This window comes from Leucopleurus acutus, assembly GCF_964270905.1.
Source record: "Leucopleurus acutus genome assembly, chromosome: 8".
Classification (NCBI taxonomy): Eukaryota; Metazoa; Chordata; class Mammalia; order Artiodactyla; family Delphinidae; genus Leucopleurus; species Leucopleurus acutus.
The window spans coordinates 27,111,504-27,129,889 of record NC_139151.1 but is presented as its reverse complement, the minus strand read 5'-3'; the positions used below and the strand labels follow the sequence as shown (position 1 = coordinate 27,129,889).

At 37.5% G+C, this 18,386-nt stretch overlaps 2 protein-coding genes across 2 annotated transcripts in view; one reads left to right on the top strand and one right to left on the bottom strand.

The window, feature by feature from the left end:
- Positions 1-1,668, bottom strand: part of KBTBD3 (kelch repeat and BTB domain containing 3) — a 49,598-nt gene extending 47,930 nt beyond the window's left edge. Inside the window, exon 1 of the mRNA XM_082845546.1 lies at positions 1,589-1,668. The gene's annotated coding sequence lies outside the window, so the exon portion shown is untranslated. The remainder of the gene's footprint in view (positions 1-1,588) is intronic.
- Positions 1,669-1,945: 277 nt separating this feature from the next.
- AASDHPPT (aminoadipate-semialdehyde dehydrogenase-phosphopantetheinyl transferase) overlaps positions 1,946-18,386 on the top strand; it is a 31,601-nt gene continuing 15,160 nt past the window's right edge. Inside the window, exons 1-4 of the mRNA XM_082844510.1 lie at positions 1,946-2,163; positions 4,154-4,379; positions 15,860-15,981; positions 16,602-16,763. Of these exons, the coding sequence (XP_082700636.1) occupies positions 1,981-2,163; positions 4,154-4,379; positions 15,860-15,981; positions 16,602-16,763 (693 nt within the window). The 5' untranslated portion in view covers positions 1,946-1,980. The remainder of the gene's footprint in view (positions 2,164-4,153; positions 4,380-15,859; positions 15,982-16,601; positions 16,764-18,386) is intronic.

Below are 18,386 nucleotides of genomic sequence, written 5' to 3'. Positions count from 1 at the left end.
AACAAACCTATAAAGAGTGTCCACTAGGGTACTAGGCTCAGGGCTGGGGGATAGGGAGTGGGAAGAATGAGCTTTTTATACGTGTCTGTGGAGACATTCTCTTTCGTATGACATTTGAGCTGAGTCCTGAATGACAAAGAGGAACAAGGAATGTGCTGATGGGAGGAGAAGAGAACATTCTGAGAAAACAAGTACAAAAAACCACTACATTACCTACCTTTATTAGGCTCTATAGATTGAATACACAAAGCTTAGCTGAAAGGTAAAAGAGTGGACCATACGTTCCTAAACCTGAGTTTAAATAATTCCACAAATTCTCTTTCTCATCTGTTTCTCCAACGGTAAAAATTACTGCATAGACGAGCATGGGATATAATGGACATAGAAGTGTTTTTAGAAATAGAAAAGTAAATATACCAAAATTGTAATAGGTCAAAAAGACAAGAATGGAAAAGTGTTAATATGGTGCTTAGATACATAAAGTTAAAAGTGGACAAATGACTTAAAATCATTGCTGGTATGGGTAACAGTACTTTATACTTTACATATCTTTACATTTTCTCTTACTGTAGCTTTTTGTACATGTCTTATCTTCTTTGCCAGATTGTAAGCAGATATAGCACCTGACACATAGTATTAGCTAAACTGATGTATGAAGCCAGTACTTCATTTTACAGCCCTTTGAGGATTTGTGTTTGTGTATGTTCAAGATCTCATTTACTTGCAAATGATTGGAGGGGAATGATGATATCACGAAAAGTTAACAGAAACAAATATAGATGAAAACAGAATAAAACCTATCTTAAAGAGGATGGAAAAAAGCCGCAGGTAAATGTTAATTACTACTGCTGGCTTTTAGTTGACATTCCCTGGCAGCCAAAGGAAGAAGGGAGTCGGCTGAATCCCAGTGTCGCATTTAATCTACCACAAAGTTAGGCATTTAAATTCATCTACACAGATCAACTTTTCCCTGGACCAAAACCGCAAGGATCTTTGATCACAAGCAAATAACTGAGCAAAGGCACAGAGTTAATTATGAAGGGCTCCTGAAATTATGCAACTTGGTTCTGTTGCTTTCAGAGCAAAGACCTCTGATAACAATGGGACCACCCACCGGTGCCTCAACAACAGAATCCTCAGTTTTCTCCCTAGGGCTCTGGCCCAGGCTTGGCAGCCACAAAAACCGCACCTCGGTCACTTTATGGCCTCAACACAGTTAGCTGCTTGGTAGCAGCCTTGGATTCAGGCAGGGTCCGCGCCCTACACTGGAGGCAATGCAGAGTCTTTGCCCCAGCCTTAGAAGGCAGGTTTCAGGGAGGGCTGCTAGGGTTGGAGTGTCTAGATGAGTTTCGGCCTAAGGGGACAGGGGAGGAAGGCAACTCAGGGCCGCGGGAAACACAACTCTTGGGGGCACCATGCAGTCCCCTTCCTGCCACAGAAACCTCTCCCGCCCTGGAACACGAAGGAGCGGCACTGGTAGCCTAAGCCAAGAAAATTCTCTTTTCTGTGGATAATAGGGCCCGATCCTGGTCCCCAGGAATAAGACGCTACCATCCCACTCCTCTCTCACAGCTCAGAAATCACCCACCTGGAACTGCAGTCTCCGAAGTCTCCACCCCAGTCTCTGCCTCCACAGGCCTGATTGCGATTGGCTTGCACCTCTGTCCCGTTATCTCTTCTCCAAGTGTGAGTGGCGTTCTATACGCTCTAGGCCTTTGTCCCTCCCTTCGCTCGCCTCCGAAGCCCCGCCCCACGTGACGGTCACGCGTTGCCGCAAAGCGCAGAGGAGGGTCTCCACTTCCGCTCCCGGGGGAGGAGGTGGCAGAGTAGGTGGCGTGGAAGTGAGGGCTCTCGGTGAGCAACGTGCAGTTGACGTAGCGCGACGCTCCGCCCCCTCCGCCCGAGCGCCGGGAGGAAGTGGGTGGGGCACTTTTAGCGTCCGCGCCATCAAGCCCGAGGTGGCGGTGAGGTTTTCAGTGTATGGTTTTCCCCGCTAAGCGATTCTGCTTGGTGCCAGCAATGGAGGGCGTGCGCTGGGCCTTTTCCTGTGGCGCTTGGCTGCCGAGCCGAGCCGAATGGCTGCTCGCGGTGCGATCGATCCAGCCCGAGGAGAAGGAGCGCATTGGCCAGTTCGTCTTTGCACGCGACGCTAAGGCAGCTTTGGTACTACAGGTCTTTCGTATTGAGGGCCGAGGAAGCAGATGTTGGGGATGGTGGGCCGGGCTGTAGAGACTCCCCCCTCCCACGCTAGCGTCGGCGCCAGTTTGTGGCCGCCCCAGGGCGAGAGTGGTAGGTGCTGCTGACTCTACCGTGTGTGCGCGCGGCCTGGTCTCCACCGTCTTTGTAGTCTCCTCGGAGGCCTCGTCCGCTGTAAATATGAGCCCCTCCCCCGTTGTAATTGAAAGTAGAGATCGTGCTAAACCCTAAAATAGGTGTTGAGAAGGCCTACAAAGTAGTTCTTTTTACCCACAATGTTTTTTTTTCTTATTTTTAAGTTGTCAAAATTTATTTTTCCTTGCTTGGGCCCATAGCACATTCTTAGCCTGTTAAGTATCCTACCATTCTCCATTCTCCTGCACGTGATAGGCCCTAAGAAATATTGACAGTTATGACTTACTTTAGCCTTGCACGCCGTGGAACTGGAAGAGTCCAGCCTCCTTTTACCAGGGAAACTTAAGTCAAGGAAGGATGCAGTCCTAGGCATACCTTTCTGACTAAATAGCTTGGGAAACAGTACTTTAGATATAATTGTTTATTTTACTTACGTATTTTTAGCAACAAATGGAAACGGGTTTCAAAACGACTTCTGTGTATATAGCGCAGTTTGAAACAGCTTCTAATTACCATCAAAGACTGTTACCTTGAAAATGTTCCTCTGTCAAAGCACTTTTTCTTTTGAAATGTGGGCTGATTGATTTTTGAAGGCATATTGGTGAATATTTTTATACTTTCTGTAATTTGTAAGAAATTGTCAAATTCAAACTCGTGCAGTATTTAAAAGTCATTGTTTAGAACTGAAGGGAAAAAAACTTGGAAGATTTTTCAAAATATTATATGCCTTGTTATACCCTTAGGTATTTTTGTGTGATTTTAGTCATTTCTTTTTTAAAATATACATATATTTTTAAAATTTATTTAATTTATTTCTTTTTGGCCGCGTTGGGTCTTCGTTGCTGCACACGGGCTTTCTCTAGTTGCGGCGGGGGGTGGGGTGGGGGAGGCTACTCTTCATTGCCGTGTGCGGGCTTCTCATTGCAGTGGCTTCTGTTGGTGCAGAGCACAGGCTCTAGGTGCGCGGGCATCAGTAGTTGTGGCACGTGGGTTCAGTAGTAGTGGCTCGTGGGCTCTAGAGCGCTGGCTCAGTATTTGTGGCACACAGGCTTAGTTACTCTGTGGCATGTGGGATCTTCCCAGACCAGGGCTCGAACCCGTGTCCTCTGCGTTGGCAGGTAGATTCTCAACCACTGTGCCACCAGGGAAGCCCCATTTCTTTCTTAATAATTAATGGAGGGAGAGAGTGGATGGGATATATGTGAAAAAAGATAGGTCATGCATTGCTAATTGTTGAGCCCAGTGATAAGTATATATGATCTAGAAATACATGCACATATGCACAGAGATGTAAGTACAACAAGGTTGCTCAATGGGGAATTTTTTATATAATAGTAAAACTAGAGCCAGCCTAAAATATCCAACAATAGGGAATAGTCAAGTTGTGGTACCTTGATAGTATGAAATGCACAGGCCAGATGGTTATATACAAACATAAAATAATCCCCAACACTTAGAAATTTAAAAGATTATACATGGTAGAATAGTACATATAGTAGGATTTCATATAAATGGATAGATAGTAAAAGCAAATGAACATATTTTGGGTACTTAGAGAAAAGACTGAAGGGATGAATACTTGATAACATTGGTTGGTTACTTGTTAAGGGGAGGGAGGGAATTGCTAAAGAGGGACTTTAAGTTGTCTGTCTTCATAAGCATTTCTTAAATCTTAAAGCAGGTATTTAATACTTAGGTACTTTTTAAAAACTTTAAGAAATGAATATTTTAGAAACCACAAAAATAGACTTTGTATGTTATAGGCAGTGTTACCTAAATCTTTAGTACAGACATCAATACTTAACAAATGTTTTATTAACAGGCTGGTCGTCTGATGATGAGGAAATTAGTTGCAGAGAAATTGAATATACCTTGGAATAATATTCGTTTGCAAAGAACTGCAAAAGGAAAACCAGTCCTTGCGAAAGACTCATTGAATCCTTACCCCAATTTCAACTTTAACATCTCTCATCAAGGAGACTATGCTGTACTTGCTGCGGAGTCTGAGCTACAAGTTGGAATTGATATAATGAAGACTAGTTTTCCAGGTAACGTTGCATTTTTGTAGTACAAGAGTTATTAAGTGTCTTCTCTTAGTTCTTACCTGTTGAATAATATCAGACAAGGAGATGTAGATATTTAAGTTTAGGAAAAATGTGCTCGTACTCAAGGGTAGTATATCTGAGAGAGCAGGGTATTGTCGACTGAAAAAAATGCACAACCCAAAACTTGAGAATTATTCTGCAGACTTTCTGAGGACTCAAGTCCGGGAAGCAGCCTCTCAAATAGCTCTGAGAGACTGCTCCAAAGAGATAAGGGAGGAACCAGGATATATAGGAGTTTTTTGCAACAAAAACCTGGTGGTCAGAACATAAAAAGATTACTGTTAATTAAAGAAAACCAGACATTTCATTAATGAATTTAGCACTTTTCTATGTATGGGAAGATGCAAGAGTTTGGGCTTACTGAAATTATTCCTTTGATATGCACCTTAACTGTCTAGGGCCAGTATCCTGCTTTTCTCCATCCTGAATCCCCTCAGGGTGCACAGTTGGGGGTGGCTGTTGGCTTGAGGGCCCCAACATCCTTTGTTTACTATATATTTTCTTGAATGTTAACAGACTTCTACATAAAAGATAGATTCTTCCTTACTGGGGATTCGTATAATACTTTGCCTAGAGGCAAAGTGAAAACAAAGGTTTTCTTTTTGAATTATACCTCAGCTTGTTAAGTAAGACTAAATTTGAAACTATTCTCAAAGACTGTTAAATTTTCTAAAGAACAGTTTTTCCATAGCTCAATATTTTTTATTTAAGTAATAGATGTTCAATCAAATTGAACTCAACAGGGAGTCAATTTTGAGTATCATTCTATTAAAAAAATAGTAATTATATGTATTGTAAGAACTTGGTTTCATTTAAGTCTTTCCCAGAATTAACCAATTAGTTGTTGGTTTGTTTAAAAAATAATAATCTCAGTGGTAAAGTATATTGTAGTCCTTAAGTAGAGATAACATGTATTTGTACTGTATCTAAATATAGCTCTTTGTAGCACATTTATATAAATGGAAATGAAGAGCAAGCAATTATTAAAATATTTTAAGTTGTTTATATTTTGCCTTAGAAATTTGTAATTGGTGGCTGTAGGAACTGCTAACATTTATTGTGGTGTTGACTATACCTAGGTAATTTTACTAGAACACAAGTTCTCTCAACTACTCTATAACTTTCATCATCACTAACATTAGTGTGCACTTACTGTGTGCCATGGCATTTTCCTAAGTGCCTTACGTATATTATGGGGTGGCTGGGACACAGCATACTATCATTTTTATCAGAAGATAAGTAACAGGATAAGAAGAAAGCTGTTAAAATAAGAGAACCAACATTTTCCTAATTTCATAGTGCAGTTCCCTAATCTCCACACTGTGTCTACCACAGGATCTTTGCTTATGTTTCCCTTGGACTGGAATATTTGTAATAACTTTACCCCCACCCCCATTTCTGCGTAGGTAACTTATTTACTGGTTAGCTTTCACTTTAGTCTTACTTTAGGGAAGCCTTTGTGGACCTTCAATCTAAGCCAGGTTCTTTTGTTCTAGGCTCTCATAAAGTATATTTCCTTCATTCCAATTATATATTTCATTTTATAATTATTTTTCAGGATGTTGATTTTCTTCCCACTGGTCCTTACAAGCTGTATGAGAGCAGGAACTATGTTAGCTACTTCTGATAGTAGCTATATCTGCTATCACGTCTGGCACCCTACCTAGTTCAAAATAATGTGCAATAAATATTTGTCAAATGAATGAATAAGCACTTTGTGCTGCAGTAGTTAGGCCTCAGGGTATTGCTGTGAATCTCCTCTCTCATCTTTATTGTCAGTGTCTTTGCTTTGAATTTTCCCACCAACAGCTTTTTCTCTGACCTGCTCATAAATCTATTAAACCTCTATTCTTAACTTTGTTCAGAAGGAGGCTATACTAATGATAGCAGGGGTTCTTGACCCTGGATAAGCATCAAGTCATTTTTTTTTTAACCTCCTGAAATTGTTTGCTACATTTTGTATGCACAGGTACATTTTTCTGAGAGAGGATCTGGTTTTTTGCAGGGTCATAGAAGGCTTATTGTGAACCTTATCAACGAACCACTGTTACAGAGGATTCAGAGTGAGCATGCAAATGAGCCCATAAACTTCATAGCTTTCTGTGGTCCTTATGTGACCTTTCCCTAAAAATCAGAAATTATTGGAGAGACCATTGCTCCTTAGAATGCAGTCAGTACAATTACACAGTAATGGTTGGCTCATCAGGTTGATATCTGCTTAGAAATTATGCCTGTGAGACACAGATTTAATTACAGTTGGCTTAATGGGCAATGTTGGCTTATGGTCAATACCAGATAAACAAGTAAGTACTAATTGAAACTTAATAAATGATAGGAAGGTAATTGAGCAAAAAGTGAAGATTCTGTTAATTATATTTTATTAGACTTTTTTTATCCACCATCTTTTTTCATTGCTCTTGTTTGACTAATCACAGTATCCAGGCCTTTTCCTATTTGGCTCTTTCATTGCCAAAAAGCTATTGATATATCCAGTAATGCATTGGGGAAGAGCTGTTTTCCAGTTGCCATTAGTATTGTTACTGTGTCACTAGTGTCTGAAAGATTAATGGACACAGCATCATTTCTCAGGAAAGTAGACACTGGTTTACTTCACTGGCGATTCATTTGAAATGCTCTGCTTATCAGAGTAAGTGAGGAAATTGAGCAGGGAAAGTTTCCAAGAGTTGCTAAATGGTGGAGGGTAAAACAGTATAGGAGCAAGGGAAGTATTGTACTTTGTTTCGGGCATTGTTATTAGATTATCAACTCTCAAGATGGAGTTAGACTTTGGGGGCATCGTGAGTATATTGTAAGACTCAGTTCTATTACTCCCATTTTGTCTGCAGGTCAACATCATGTAGGAATTTGTGGAGTCTTTCCTTATCACATTAGACATTTCTGCTAGGTGCAGATCATTTCCCGCCATCTCCCAGTTCTCCCATTGCTGCTATGGCAGGGCAGGAGAGAATATATTGATGGATGTAAGAAGTTTTGGGTTTCTCCCTTCTAGCCAGATGCTAGAAGGACCCTATTGTAACCACCACGTTATTCTCTACTTAATGGAGAGAGGAAACTTATACAGAAGTAACTGGTGCATACTTGGCACTCAGTAAATAATTGTTTAATGGATATCCAGAGAAGAGGGATTATAAGATATTGGGGGCCCTAGTATAGATAAATTGCCAGTGCAATACAATCCCAACCCTGTGGTCAGGAGTGGGGTGAGGTGTTTTGTGGGTCATCTTTGTAATTTGCTGTACCCAATTGAGAAATATTGGTTGTTTTTCCTTCATTTTCTAATTTTTATCTACCACTAAAGGCTTTTGCAGTTAGAAGTATAAAAGTAAGGATTGTATAAAGTATGAAAGTATGAATTGTTCAGTTTGGTTCCCATGTTTACAAGGCAAGATAAGAGATACAGTATAAAAATTATTAAAATTTGGGAAAGGACTGAAAATATTTTTCCCCACAGGTTTATACTTTCAAGTTCACATTTTTGTTATAAACTTTGCTGCATATTAATTGGCAGGACAAAATGACTCAATATTTTGAGATTTAATACTAATTTAATAACTTTGAAATGACTGTATCATAGAACTACTCTTGAACAGTTGTTATGTAAATTACGTACAGTAAGTATAAAGTAAGTGGTGATATTATATGGTAGCTATGGTAGAGCCTATTTGTTGTCTCTTTCCACCATACTATTTATAGCACTATTTTAATAGCTTCCTGTTTGGTTCCCCCTCTTCACTTCTGTTCTCTCTCAGTACATTCTTGGTACAGAGTTAGAGTGGTCTTTAAAAATTTCCTTAAAGCAATTTTCTTAAAACTTTTAGGTTGGTTCATAATAAAATTCAGTCCCTTTAACATGATTTTATCGTCTTATTCTCATTTATCTCTCCATTTGCATTTTTAGCTGCTCTCTGCTCACTATTTTCTGTCCATACTCATCTTTTATTACCTTGAATGTAGTAGACTTTTTCCTGTTCAGGTCATTTCAGAAAAGCTGATCGCTCTGCCTGTTCTTCTCCCCACTCTTTCATGAGTACCTTAGACATGAAGGATGAGAAGTAGCCAGTACCAGTACCTCCTCAGAAAGGACTTTCCTGACCACCTGATCTTGTTTTCCTTCATGGCCTTTCTCATTTGTAATTATAACTTAGTTATTTGATTATTATCTGTTTTCCTTCATTAAATAAGTTCAGGAGCTATGCTTGTTTTGTTTTTGCCACAGTATACCTAGTACTTAGCAGGGTGTCTAGCACATAGCAGGTGCTCAGTAAATATTTATTGAATGTACAAATAATAGGAGTTCTCAGTTTCACACAAAATATTCCTAAAATTTGTTGAAAAATTAAAAAGTGGTTATGCAACTACAGTGAAAAATGATATTCATATCAGATTCTAGTTGGAATATAAACTGTTCTCATCAGTGAGTTGTGATTTAAAATAGTTCTTCCTTCGAGTCTTCTTCCTCACCCTGCATTTATCTCCCTAGCTTCTTCTCTCCTGCATTTGCATCCATCAGATTCAGTTTCCAACTTTGTTGCTGCTACAGTCTATAGTGTCCAACTTAAAATTTTTCAACTTTATGATGGTTTAAAAGCAATTCAGGGGCTTCCCTGGTGGCGCAGTGGTTGAGAGTCTGCCTGCCGATGCAGGGGACACGGGTTCGTGCCCCGGTCCGGGAAGATCCCACATGCCGCAGAGCGGCTGGGCCCGTGAGCCATGGCCGCTGAGCCTGCGCGTCGGGAGCCTGTGCTCCGCAGTGGGAGAGGCCACAACAGTGAGAGGCCCACGTACCACAAAATAAAATAAAATTCAAAAAAAAAAAAGCAATTCAGTAGAAGCCATACTTTGAATTTTGAATTTTGACATTTTCCTGTGCTAGCCATATGCCATTCCATACTCATAATGCTGGGCAGCAGCAGTGAGCCATAGCTCCCAGTCAGCCACACAATCACGAGGGTAAAACAACTAGTACAACCATTCTGTTTTTCACTTTCAGTACAGTATTCAGTACATTTCATGAGGTATTCAACACTTTATTATAAAATAGTCTTTGTGTTAGATGATTTTGCCCACCTGTAGGCTAATGTAAGTGCTCTGAGCACATTTAAAGTAAGCTAGCCTAAGCTGTGATGTTCCATAGGTTAGGGGTATTAAATGCATTTTTGACCTAAACTATTTTCCACTTAGTAATGCGTTTATCGGGACGTAACCTTATCGTAAGTCAAGGAAGATCTGTATTCCACTATTGTTTGTGATCTACATTCTAAGCTGATCTACATTCTTTTTGGATCTGCATTTTGCAGGATGTGCAAAATGTTGTTTTTTGTTTTTTGTTTTTTTTTAACTTGGAGATTTACAGCCAGCAAGCAGCTTAAATAAGTCACACTTCTCTTTGTGCTCTGAACTTGCTGGAAAACCAGGTCTTTACTGGCAGGTAGTTTTCCCCCTTTCCAAGTTACAGGATGGGTCTTTTCCACTGTGCAGAGGATTTGAGTGGGATCACAACATAGAACTAGTATTTATTGAGCAACTTCTTTGTGTTAAATGCCTTCTATGCATTATCTTATTTCACCCTCTTAAGCCTAAGTTGTAAGTTATTGTTATTTTATGGAGTAGGTTAAGACATTTGCCCAAGGCAACCAAGCTGAAAAGTAGCATATCATGGATTTGAACCCATACCTCAAAGCCTATATTTTTAGACAGTGCATTCTATAATATATGACCTCTCAATACTAGATTTTATTGATACCTGTTTAAGGATTTGCAAGTACAAAATCTGAAAAATTCCATGGAACTGGGTTAAATGAATTTAAAGTTTTTGTGAAGGAACTGATATCTAAGAAGAGTATACAAAGTTTAGTGACAGGGAACTTGCCTTACAATTTTTTATATTAGGCATTGTAAACAAAAGAGTGTGGTGTTAGCAAAAGAATAGACAGCTAGGAGGGTTAAAGGTTAGTGCCCAGTATTTATACATAATATTTCAATTCAGCGGTTAAAGATTATTTATTAAATGGTGCATTACACTAATCACTAGGGTAGCTTGTTAGCTACTTGAATTTGCTCTTCTGTGAACTGCTTATTAATCTTTTCTAATCCATGTATAAAAGCTCTTTATGTATTATGGATATTGACACTTCATTGACCAAATCTGTTACAACTATTTTCCCACTCTATTATTTGTTTATCTTTTGAATTTGGTTGTATTTTTTGCCATATGAATTTTGTCTTTTATTTAATTAATATATCTAACTTTTCCTTGATAAATTCTGAACTCTGTCTCATTTAAAAAAAAAATAAGTTGGTAAAAGATTTACTCCAACTGTAGGTTATAGAGTCTCCTAGATTTTGTTCTAAAATTGCACTTTTTTTTTTAACATTTAAATCTTTAATTCCCCTAAAACTTGTGTGTATATGTTTTACATACTGATGGCTCAACAGTCATACCACCACTAGCATTGGCTAGATTGGGAATAAACATGTAAAGTGCCTGGAATTATTAAGTACTTAATAAGTAAATGTTAGCTCTAAGGTTGTTGTGATAGTTATTACTGTTATATGTATAGAATGGTGTTTCTGAAATGGTGGCCAGGATATTAAAATCAGCCAGGATGCCTGTTAAAAATGCAGGTTCCTTGAAAAAAATGCAGGTTCATTGAAACCCTCCCAGACCTCTTCAACTAGAATTTCTTAGATACAACCAAGGATTCTATATTCAGACAATTTCTCAGGTGATAGTTAGACCTATTAGCGTTTGGGAAACACTATATTAGATGTAATTTATAGAGCCAACAAAAAGAAAGATTGTAACCCATCAACTTTTTTTTTCATGAGTAAAATTGTCTGAAAGCCATTAGATCCTTGTTACACAGTGTACAACAGAATTAATTAGAATTAAATTTTAATAACAATTACTAGAACACAATAGAATTGTATATTTGGCCAGATTTCTGAAAGAAGGATGCCTTTTAAACTTACAAAGATAAGAAGAACGGGCAAAGTTAGCATATGTAATTGATTTTATATTAAATCTCTTCTTGCAAACTGGGGCAAATAAGACAGACAGAGGTTAATATTGTTAATATTTAAAATACTTGTAAGTATTGATAGAAAAGTCACTTAAGACTTACCTAATGGGCACAGTGGTTAAAAATCCGCCTGCCAATGCAGGGGACATGGGTTCGAGCCCTGGTCCAGGAAGATCCCACATGCCACTGAGCAACTAAGCCCGTGCGCCACAACTACCGAGCCTGTGCTCTAGAGCCCACATGCCACAACTACTGAAGCCCGTGCTCCGCAACAAGAGAAGCCACTGCAATGAGAAGCCCGCGCACATCAACTAGAGAAAGCCGGCACGTAGCAACGAAGACCCAACACAGCCAAAAATAAATAATAAATTAATTTTTAAAAAATACATTAGGGCTTCCCTGGTGGCACAGTGGTTGAGAGTCCGCCTGCCGATGCAGGGGACACCGGTTCGTGCCCCGGTCCAGGAAGATCCCACATGCCGCGGAGTGGCTGGGCCCGTGAGCCAAGGCTGCCGAGCCTGCGCATCCGGAGCCTGTGCTCCGCAACGGGAGAAGCCACAACAGTGAGAGGCCCACGTACCGCAAAAAAAAAAAAAAAATACATTAAAAAAAGAAAGACTTACGTAATGAATGGACAAAGACTTGATAAAACATTTCACAAAAGAGGATATATATATAAAACAACTACCACGATAGCCTTAGAGCTAACATTTATTTGGTACTTAATAGCTCCAGGCCCTTTATATGTTTATTTCTTAAACTATCCAGCTCTTTTTCCCTATTTTATAGCTTAAGAAACAGCCATAGTGAAGTTAAATAAATAATAGTAAAGAAGTGTTAGAGCCAGGATTTGAACATTTGACTCCAGGGGTATAACACTAAAGCTAAGAGTATATGAGTGTGTCTGTATAAATGAATTAAATTGTGTGCATGAATATATTAGTTTCCTAGGGCTCCTAACAAAGTACCAAAAACTTGGTGTCTTAAAAAAACAGAAATTTATTCTCTGACAGTTCTGAAGGCCAGAAGTCAAAGTGTTGACAGGGCCATGTTACCTCTGTAGATTCCAGGAAAGAATTCTTCTTTGCTTTTTCCTAGTGTCCTGGCAATCTTTGGCATTCCTTGAGTTGTAGCTATATCAGTTTACTTTCTACCTTCATTGTTATGTTGCCTTTTTCCCTGTATTCTCTCTTCGTGTCTAAATGTTTCTCCTTATAAGGACACCAGTCATTGGATATAGGACCCGCCTTAATCCATCCTAATTTGATTGCACCTGCAAAGACTGTATTTCCAAATAAGGTCACATTTTTAGTTTCTGTGTGGGCATGAGTTTTGGAAGACATGGACCCTCACAGTTCAAACCCGCCTTGTTCAAGGCTCAACTCTATAAATTATTTTGTTGTAGGTTACTACTCTGTTTAATAAACTTTCTAGTTGCTCTGTGACCTTGGTTAGTTGATCATTGCAGAACACTTAGTTAATATCTAGTGCTGCTTTCCCTAAAGATTAAGCTATAAGATGAGGGATCTGGCTTTTCTAAACCTGGTTAGTGGTTCTATGTAAGTTTCTCAGTTATTTTATCTTTATCTTTTTTTAACTTAAGTTCTTATATGTCTATTAAATCAAATATTGTAATAGACATGAATATGTGTTGGTATTATTAGGAGGCTTTGCCAACTTATGTGTCTAATAATTGTGCTGTCTCAGCTAGTTTGAGGGGCAAACGTACTATTCTGGTATTTCCTACTGATTTTTTTTTAATTCCAATTTCCTAGATAAACTAAGTCCTTAACAGAGTACTCATTCACTGTGTATTTTCACCATAATGCCACAATGTGGCGCTGTTGTCTTTGGCTGAATATTTACAAAGTCATCTTTTTCTGTTGCTGTCAATCTCTTATTTTGTGGGATATGATGTTCTCAAAAGTATATGAAAACACACTCATATCAGATATTTTTAAGCTGTACATGATCAGTTATGATTCTTTTCCAGTGGTTGTGCTAGATTGCTTTTTATGTTAAATGAGTTTTTTTTTTATTAGTGTGAATATTTAAATTTTTTCTTCGATTGCCCCATCATATTTATGTAAAAATCAGGGGGTTTCTTGAAGGTTATGGAATTATAACTTGAAGAAACCAACAAACATAATGACACTATAGATGACAACAGGCATATCTTTTTAAATTTTAGGCTTTTTGGATAGTATTCTGTTAAAACTACAATTCCACTCAAAATATATAATGCTGTCTTCCAAAATCCAAGGTAGCTGTTCTTCTCATTGTTCTTATTTACACTATTTGTACCCGAATCTATTCAAGAGGAAACAGTTTACAATTTATGTAGGTATAGTGCTCCCAGTGTTTAAAATCTCCAGATTTACTTTTATAACTTTTGCAAGCTTGCTTTCTTTATTTTCTTCAGTGTTTTATCTGTCAAGCCAGTATGTACTAGTGATGCATTGCATTTTAATAAGACAGTCTTTATTTAAGGGGCTTGAGGAATAAGCACCAGACTATCAAAGGGGGGTTCATAGACCCAAAAGGGTAAGAATCTCCTGCCCTGCCCTGGAACTCCTAAGGTCCCAGTTTAATATTTCAGTGCTGTTGCGTGAAATGACTTTACAGCTTTGCAGGGCTTTTAGGAAATAATAGCCTTTTAACATTAATATGAACAGATACAAACAATAAACATTAGTTGATTAATAAAAATGGATTGTAAAGTTATCTTTCTTACAAATAGTAGAGGACTAAAGAGTAGACAGATTAATTAAATGAGTCTGTTGAACTTGAAAACAAACAAGGAAGTGAAGAAGTGAAGTGAAGAACCACATATCACTGGAATGTCATTAGAAATATTTCCTAGGTAAACAAGAGGAGACTGTTTTGACCATTTTGAAGTAGGGATGGTGGGGGAATTGTAGACGATTTTGTGGGAGAGCTCGTTTTTAATATTTTCTACCCTTGAGGTAACTATGGAAAAGGTACTTGGTTACTATAGGAGAAACTTTAAACTCTCTATGAACATAAGGACCCATGTCTGTTTTGATTATCATGATATTCCTGGCATCGAGCACTTGGGTATTTTTAGAGTGAATGATATAGTTGTCGTTCTAAATGTTGAATTCTCATGGGGTTAGTTAGTTGTTAAATGCCAATAAAGCATTAAGTAGGGGAATTGACATATTTCTTCTTTCCAGACATGCTATGGTTGCAGCCAGTTGGGAATGTCAGATTTTGGAGTTGAGTATTTTAGAAATGGGAGTTGCGGAGTAGACAAGCTATGTTAACAGAATCTGCAGAGGGACTACTTTCAAGAGGCTTACTGGAAGTAATGCAATCATGAACTAAGGATACAGGGCAATAGAGCATTTAGGAGTAATTTACCACATAATAGTTAATGTACATTTATTCATATAGTAAACATTTGTGATTCACCTACCTTGTTGCCAGACTTTCTGATTGACCAATTAGGCTGTAATTGTGTGAGGCTAAGAACCATGACTGATTTGTTTTTAACCATTAGGTCAATTCATATTGGTATAGTATTTGTACACATTCTACATACTTGTACAATAAGTAAATGAATGATGATAGAAGGTTTCTGTTTAGTAGTAAAGATAGACAAACACATAATTATAATATTTTGAAAAAATATAATATGAAAGACATACCATATATTTTAATTTGTGTCTTAGTTCTGGGAGTCAGATCCTTTGAGTTCTATTCATTTTTAGGATGCTATGTAAAATTTTATTGTCTATGGAACAGTGGAGCTAAGGATATACTTGAGATTTTTTTAAAAATGAGCCAATAGAACAGAAATTAAAATCTGTTTTTGTTTGGAAAAGTCATATTAGAAAACATGTTTAAAAACAGTTATTGTGAAGGAAGTAAGTGTATATTAACTTTCCAGTCATGTTAATAACTTAGGATAAAAGAACACTCCTTAGCTTTCTACCAGTTCCCCCAAAATTATAGTAAAGAAATTGTTCCCTGATTTTCCTGTGAAATGACAAAGCAAAATTTTAAACCCCAGCATACTATTGCTCTATTTTAAGAATACTTGTTTTGGATTTCTGATATTCTCTCATATATAGGAAATTTCCCCTAGTTATTTAAGATTTATAATAGCTTGGCTGCTAAATTTTATCAAATTTTTGGTGAGCATCTATATATAACCATATGTTTTTTTCTCCTTAATTATTTAATAATTCACAGAATTTCACTGTTCTATTAAGCTACCCTTCTCTCAGCTTATTTTGATTTGCTGATATTTTGTTTAGGGTTATTGTGACTGTATTCAAAAGTAAAGTTGGACTATAGTTTTCTTTTATGCACTGTCTAATAATTTTGGTAATTCTCTGTTTCCTCAATTGACAGGTCGTGGTTCAATTCCAGAATTTTTTCATATTATGAAAAGAAAGTTTACCAACAAAGAATGGGAAACAATCAGAAGCTTTAAGGATGAATGGACTCAGCTGGATATGTTTTATAGGAATTGGGTATAATTTCTTTCTAGTTTTGAGAGTAAGCCCCTGTGTTGATTCCATTATCTTTGCTAAAAACAGGAGCAAAAGTCCTGTGGTAAACCTGTAGTTCATACAGTGTTTGAAGTAAATAAGTCATTACTTGGGAACGTCATGATTTTTATGTACACATTATTATATTCTAATGACATTTAAGAAAATTTAACATATATTTAATGCTCAACTAGAAGATACTCTTAAAGCTAAAAACAAGACAGTTTATTAGTATTTATAAATAAGGTTTTCTGTCTTAAAGGATCTCATACACATGAGACCTTATTTAACATATAATATTTATTATGTGCCAGAAAACATTATTGTAAGCCCTTCATAAGTTAGTTAATTATCATAACAACCCCACTAGTAAGGTACTACTATTATTACATGTTATACATGAGGGAATGGAGGCAAAGGGAGCTTAAATGATTTGTCTTAAGTTCTCACAACTGGTTTGTTTCCATGCTACTATAAGGGTAAAAATAAATAGCTTATAGCTGTAAAGTAGTAAAGAATTAAAAATCCATATGTTTTGGGGACAGTAGATTTTATGAACAATTTACTAAAGCTCTAAGAGAAAATGTCTGTCTGTATCTTAGGCACTGAAAGAAAGCTTCATAAAAGCAATAGGTGTTGGATTAGGATTTGAATTGCAGCGGCTTGAATTTGATATATCCCCATTAAACCTGGATATAGGCCAAGTTTATAAAGAAACACGTTTGTTTCTGGATGGGGAAGAAGAAAAAGAATGGGCATTTGAGGTAAGAAATTTATCAGAATTGCTATAACTATAAGCATTTTCTTATTTTGTGCATGTGAGCATACGCTTAACTTGGGGAGGCTAGTCATTGAAACTAGACACATTTGGAATCCAGTCTGTGTGCTCTGAAGGTAAAGTCAGGGATACTCTGAGCACAATAACATTTAAGCTGATACTTGAAAGATAAGTCATATTGCATTAAGTAAAAGAGAAGGGAAAAGAGGCCCTGGAATAAAACAGCTTTTTGTATATGAACAACTAAAGGATGCCATTTTGCCAGTGTACTGTGTTGAGGGGATTTGAGAGAGATGCTATGTTAGGCTGATGATATCATGTAGGGCATTATGGGTTGGTTAATATTTTGGTCTCTTTCTTTATTTGGTTTTTGTCACTAGGAATTCTTGGTTGCTAGTGAGATAAACCTAACAAATTCATTTTAGCCAAAAAGACATTATTGTAGGTTACTAGAGTAATTCATATAACCAGGTTTCAGAATTGGCTAGAATTAGGGACTGGAAAACTCAGAACTCATTTTATCTTTTACTTTTGCCTTCCTGGCTTTAGTTTTCTCCCACCCACATTTCTCATTCTGTACACCAGCTTTCTTAACTTTATCTGGTCTGTGTGGCAGGAAACATGACTGCCTACCACTCTTATGTGTAACAGTTTGTAGTTTAAAAACCCTAAGAGATTGGTGAACTCCCTTTCTGTTCAAGCCCTATAAGCACTGGAGAAAGGCTTAGGTTGGGTGTTAGGTGCTTATCTCTTGACCAATCATTGTAGCCAAGGAAGTGTGTTACAACTTGTATCAAGTGTCCAGAGCCCAGCAAATGGATTGTATTATAATGTGGTTGTTCCCATAGTCATCAGAATTGTGTACAGAGAAAGTCAGTATCCAGAATAAAGAATTCATGATGAATGGATAAAATAGGTGTTTACTAATTTTCTCAAGGGAATTTAACAAGGTTTAAATAGAGAGTGGTAAGATCACAATTGTATTTTAAAACCATGTTCCGTCTATGATGGTATATGGAGGTTAAGGAAGTGAGGTGATAAAGATGTTATGATCAATTCTGTGACTTATATGACCATCTGTTGAGATACTGAATACTAGAGAACAAGTGGGATTTAAGTTTGAGATACCATAAAAACATCTAAGTGAAGTTGTCAAGCAGGCGAATAGAATGAAAGGCTGGGCTAAAGGGAAAAAATCATAATCATTAACACGTGGATGGTAGTTGAAGCCATGGGATTTACAGTTGCGGCAATGAGATTACCTAAGGTAGAATTGAGAAAGACCAAGGACAGAGTCCTGAGAATACTTTTTAAAGGTGGAGTGGGGAGGAGAATAAGAAAGAATGACCAAAATGGTAAGAAGTAAAATACGAAAGTACTGTTAGGAGGATCCAAGGGCAGAAAGTATCTTGAGAAAGAGAGTTGTGTCAAAACTGCTAACATACCATGTAAGGTAGGGATTCTATGAATTAAAAAGTAAATTATATTATATTAGGATACTGTATTTTTTAATACATTTGTTTAAAAAAATAATTCATACTGAAAGGGGCAAACGTCAGCCATTTCATTCATGGGGAAATCCTTTGTGGTGCCAGATGGAGTAGGCCTA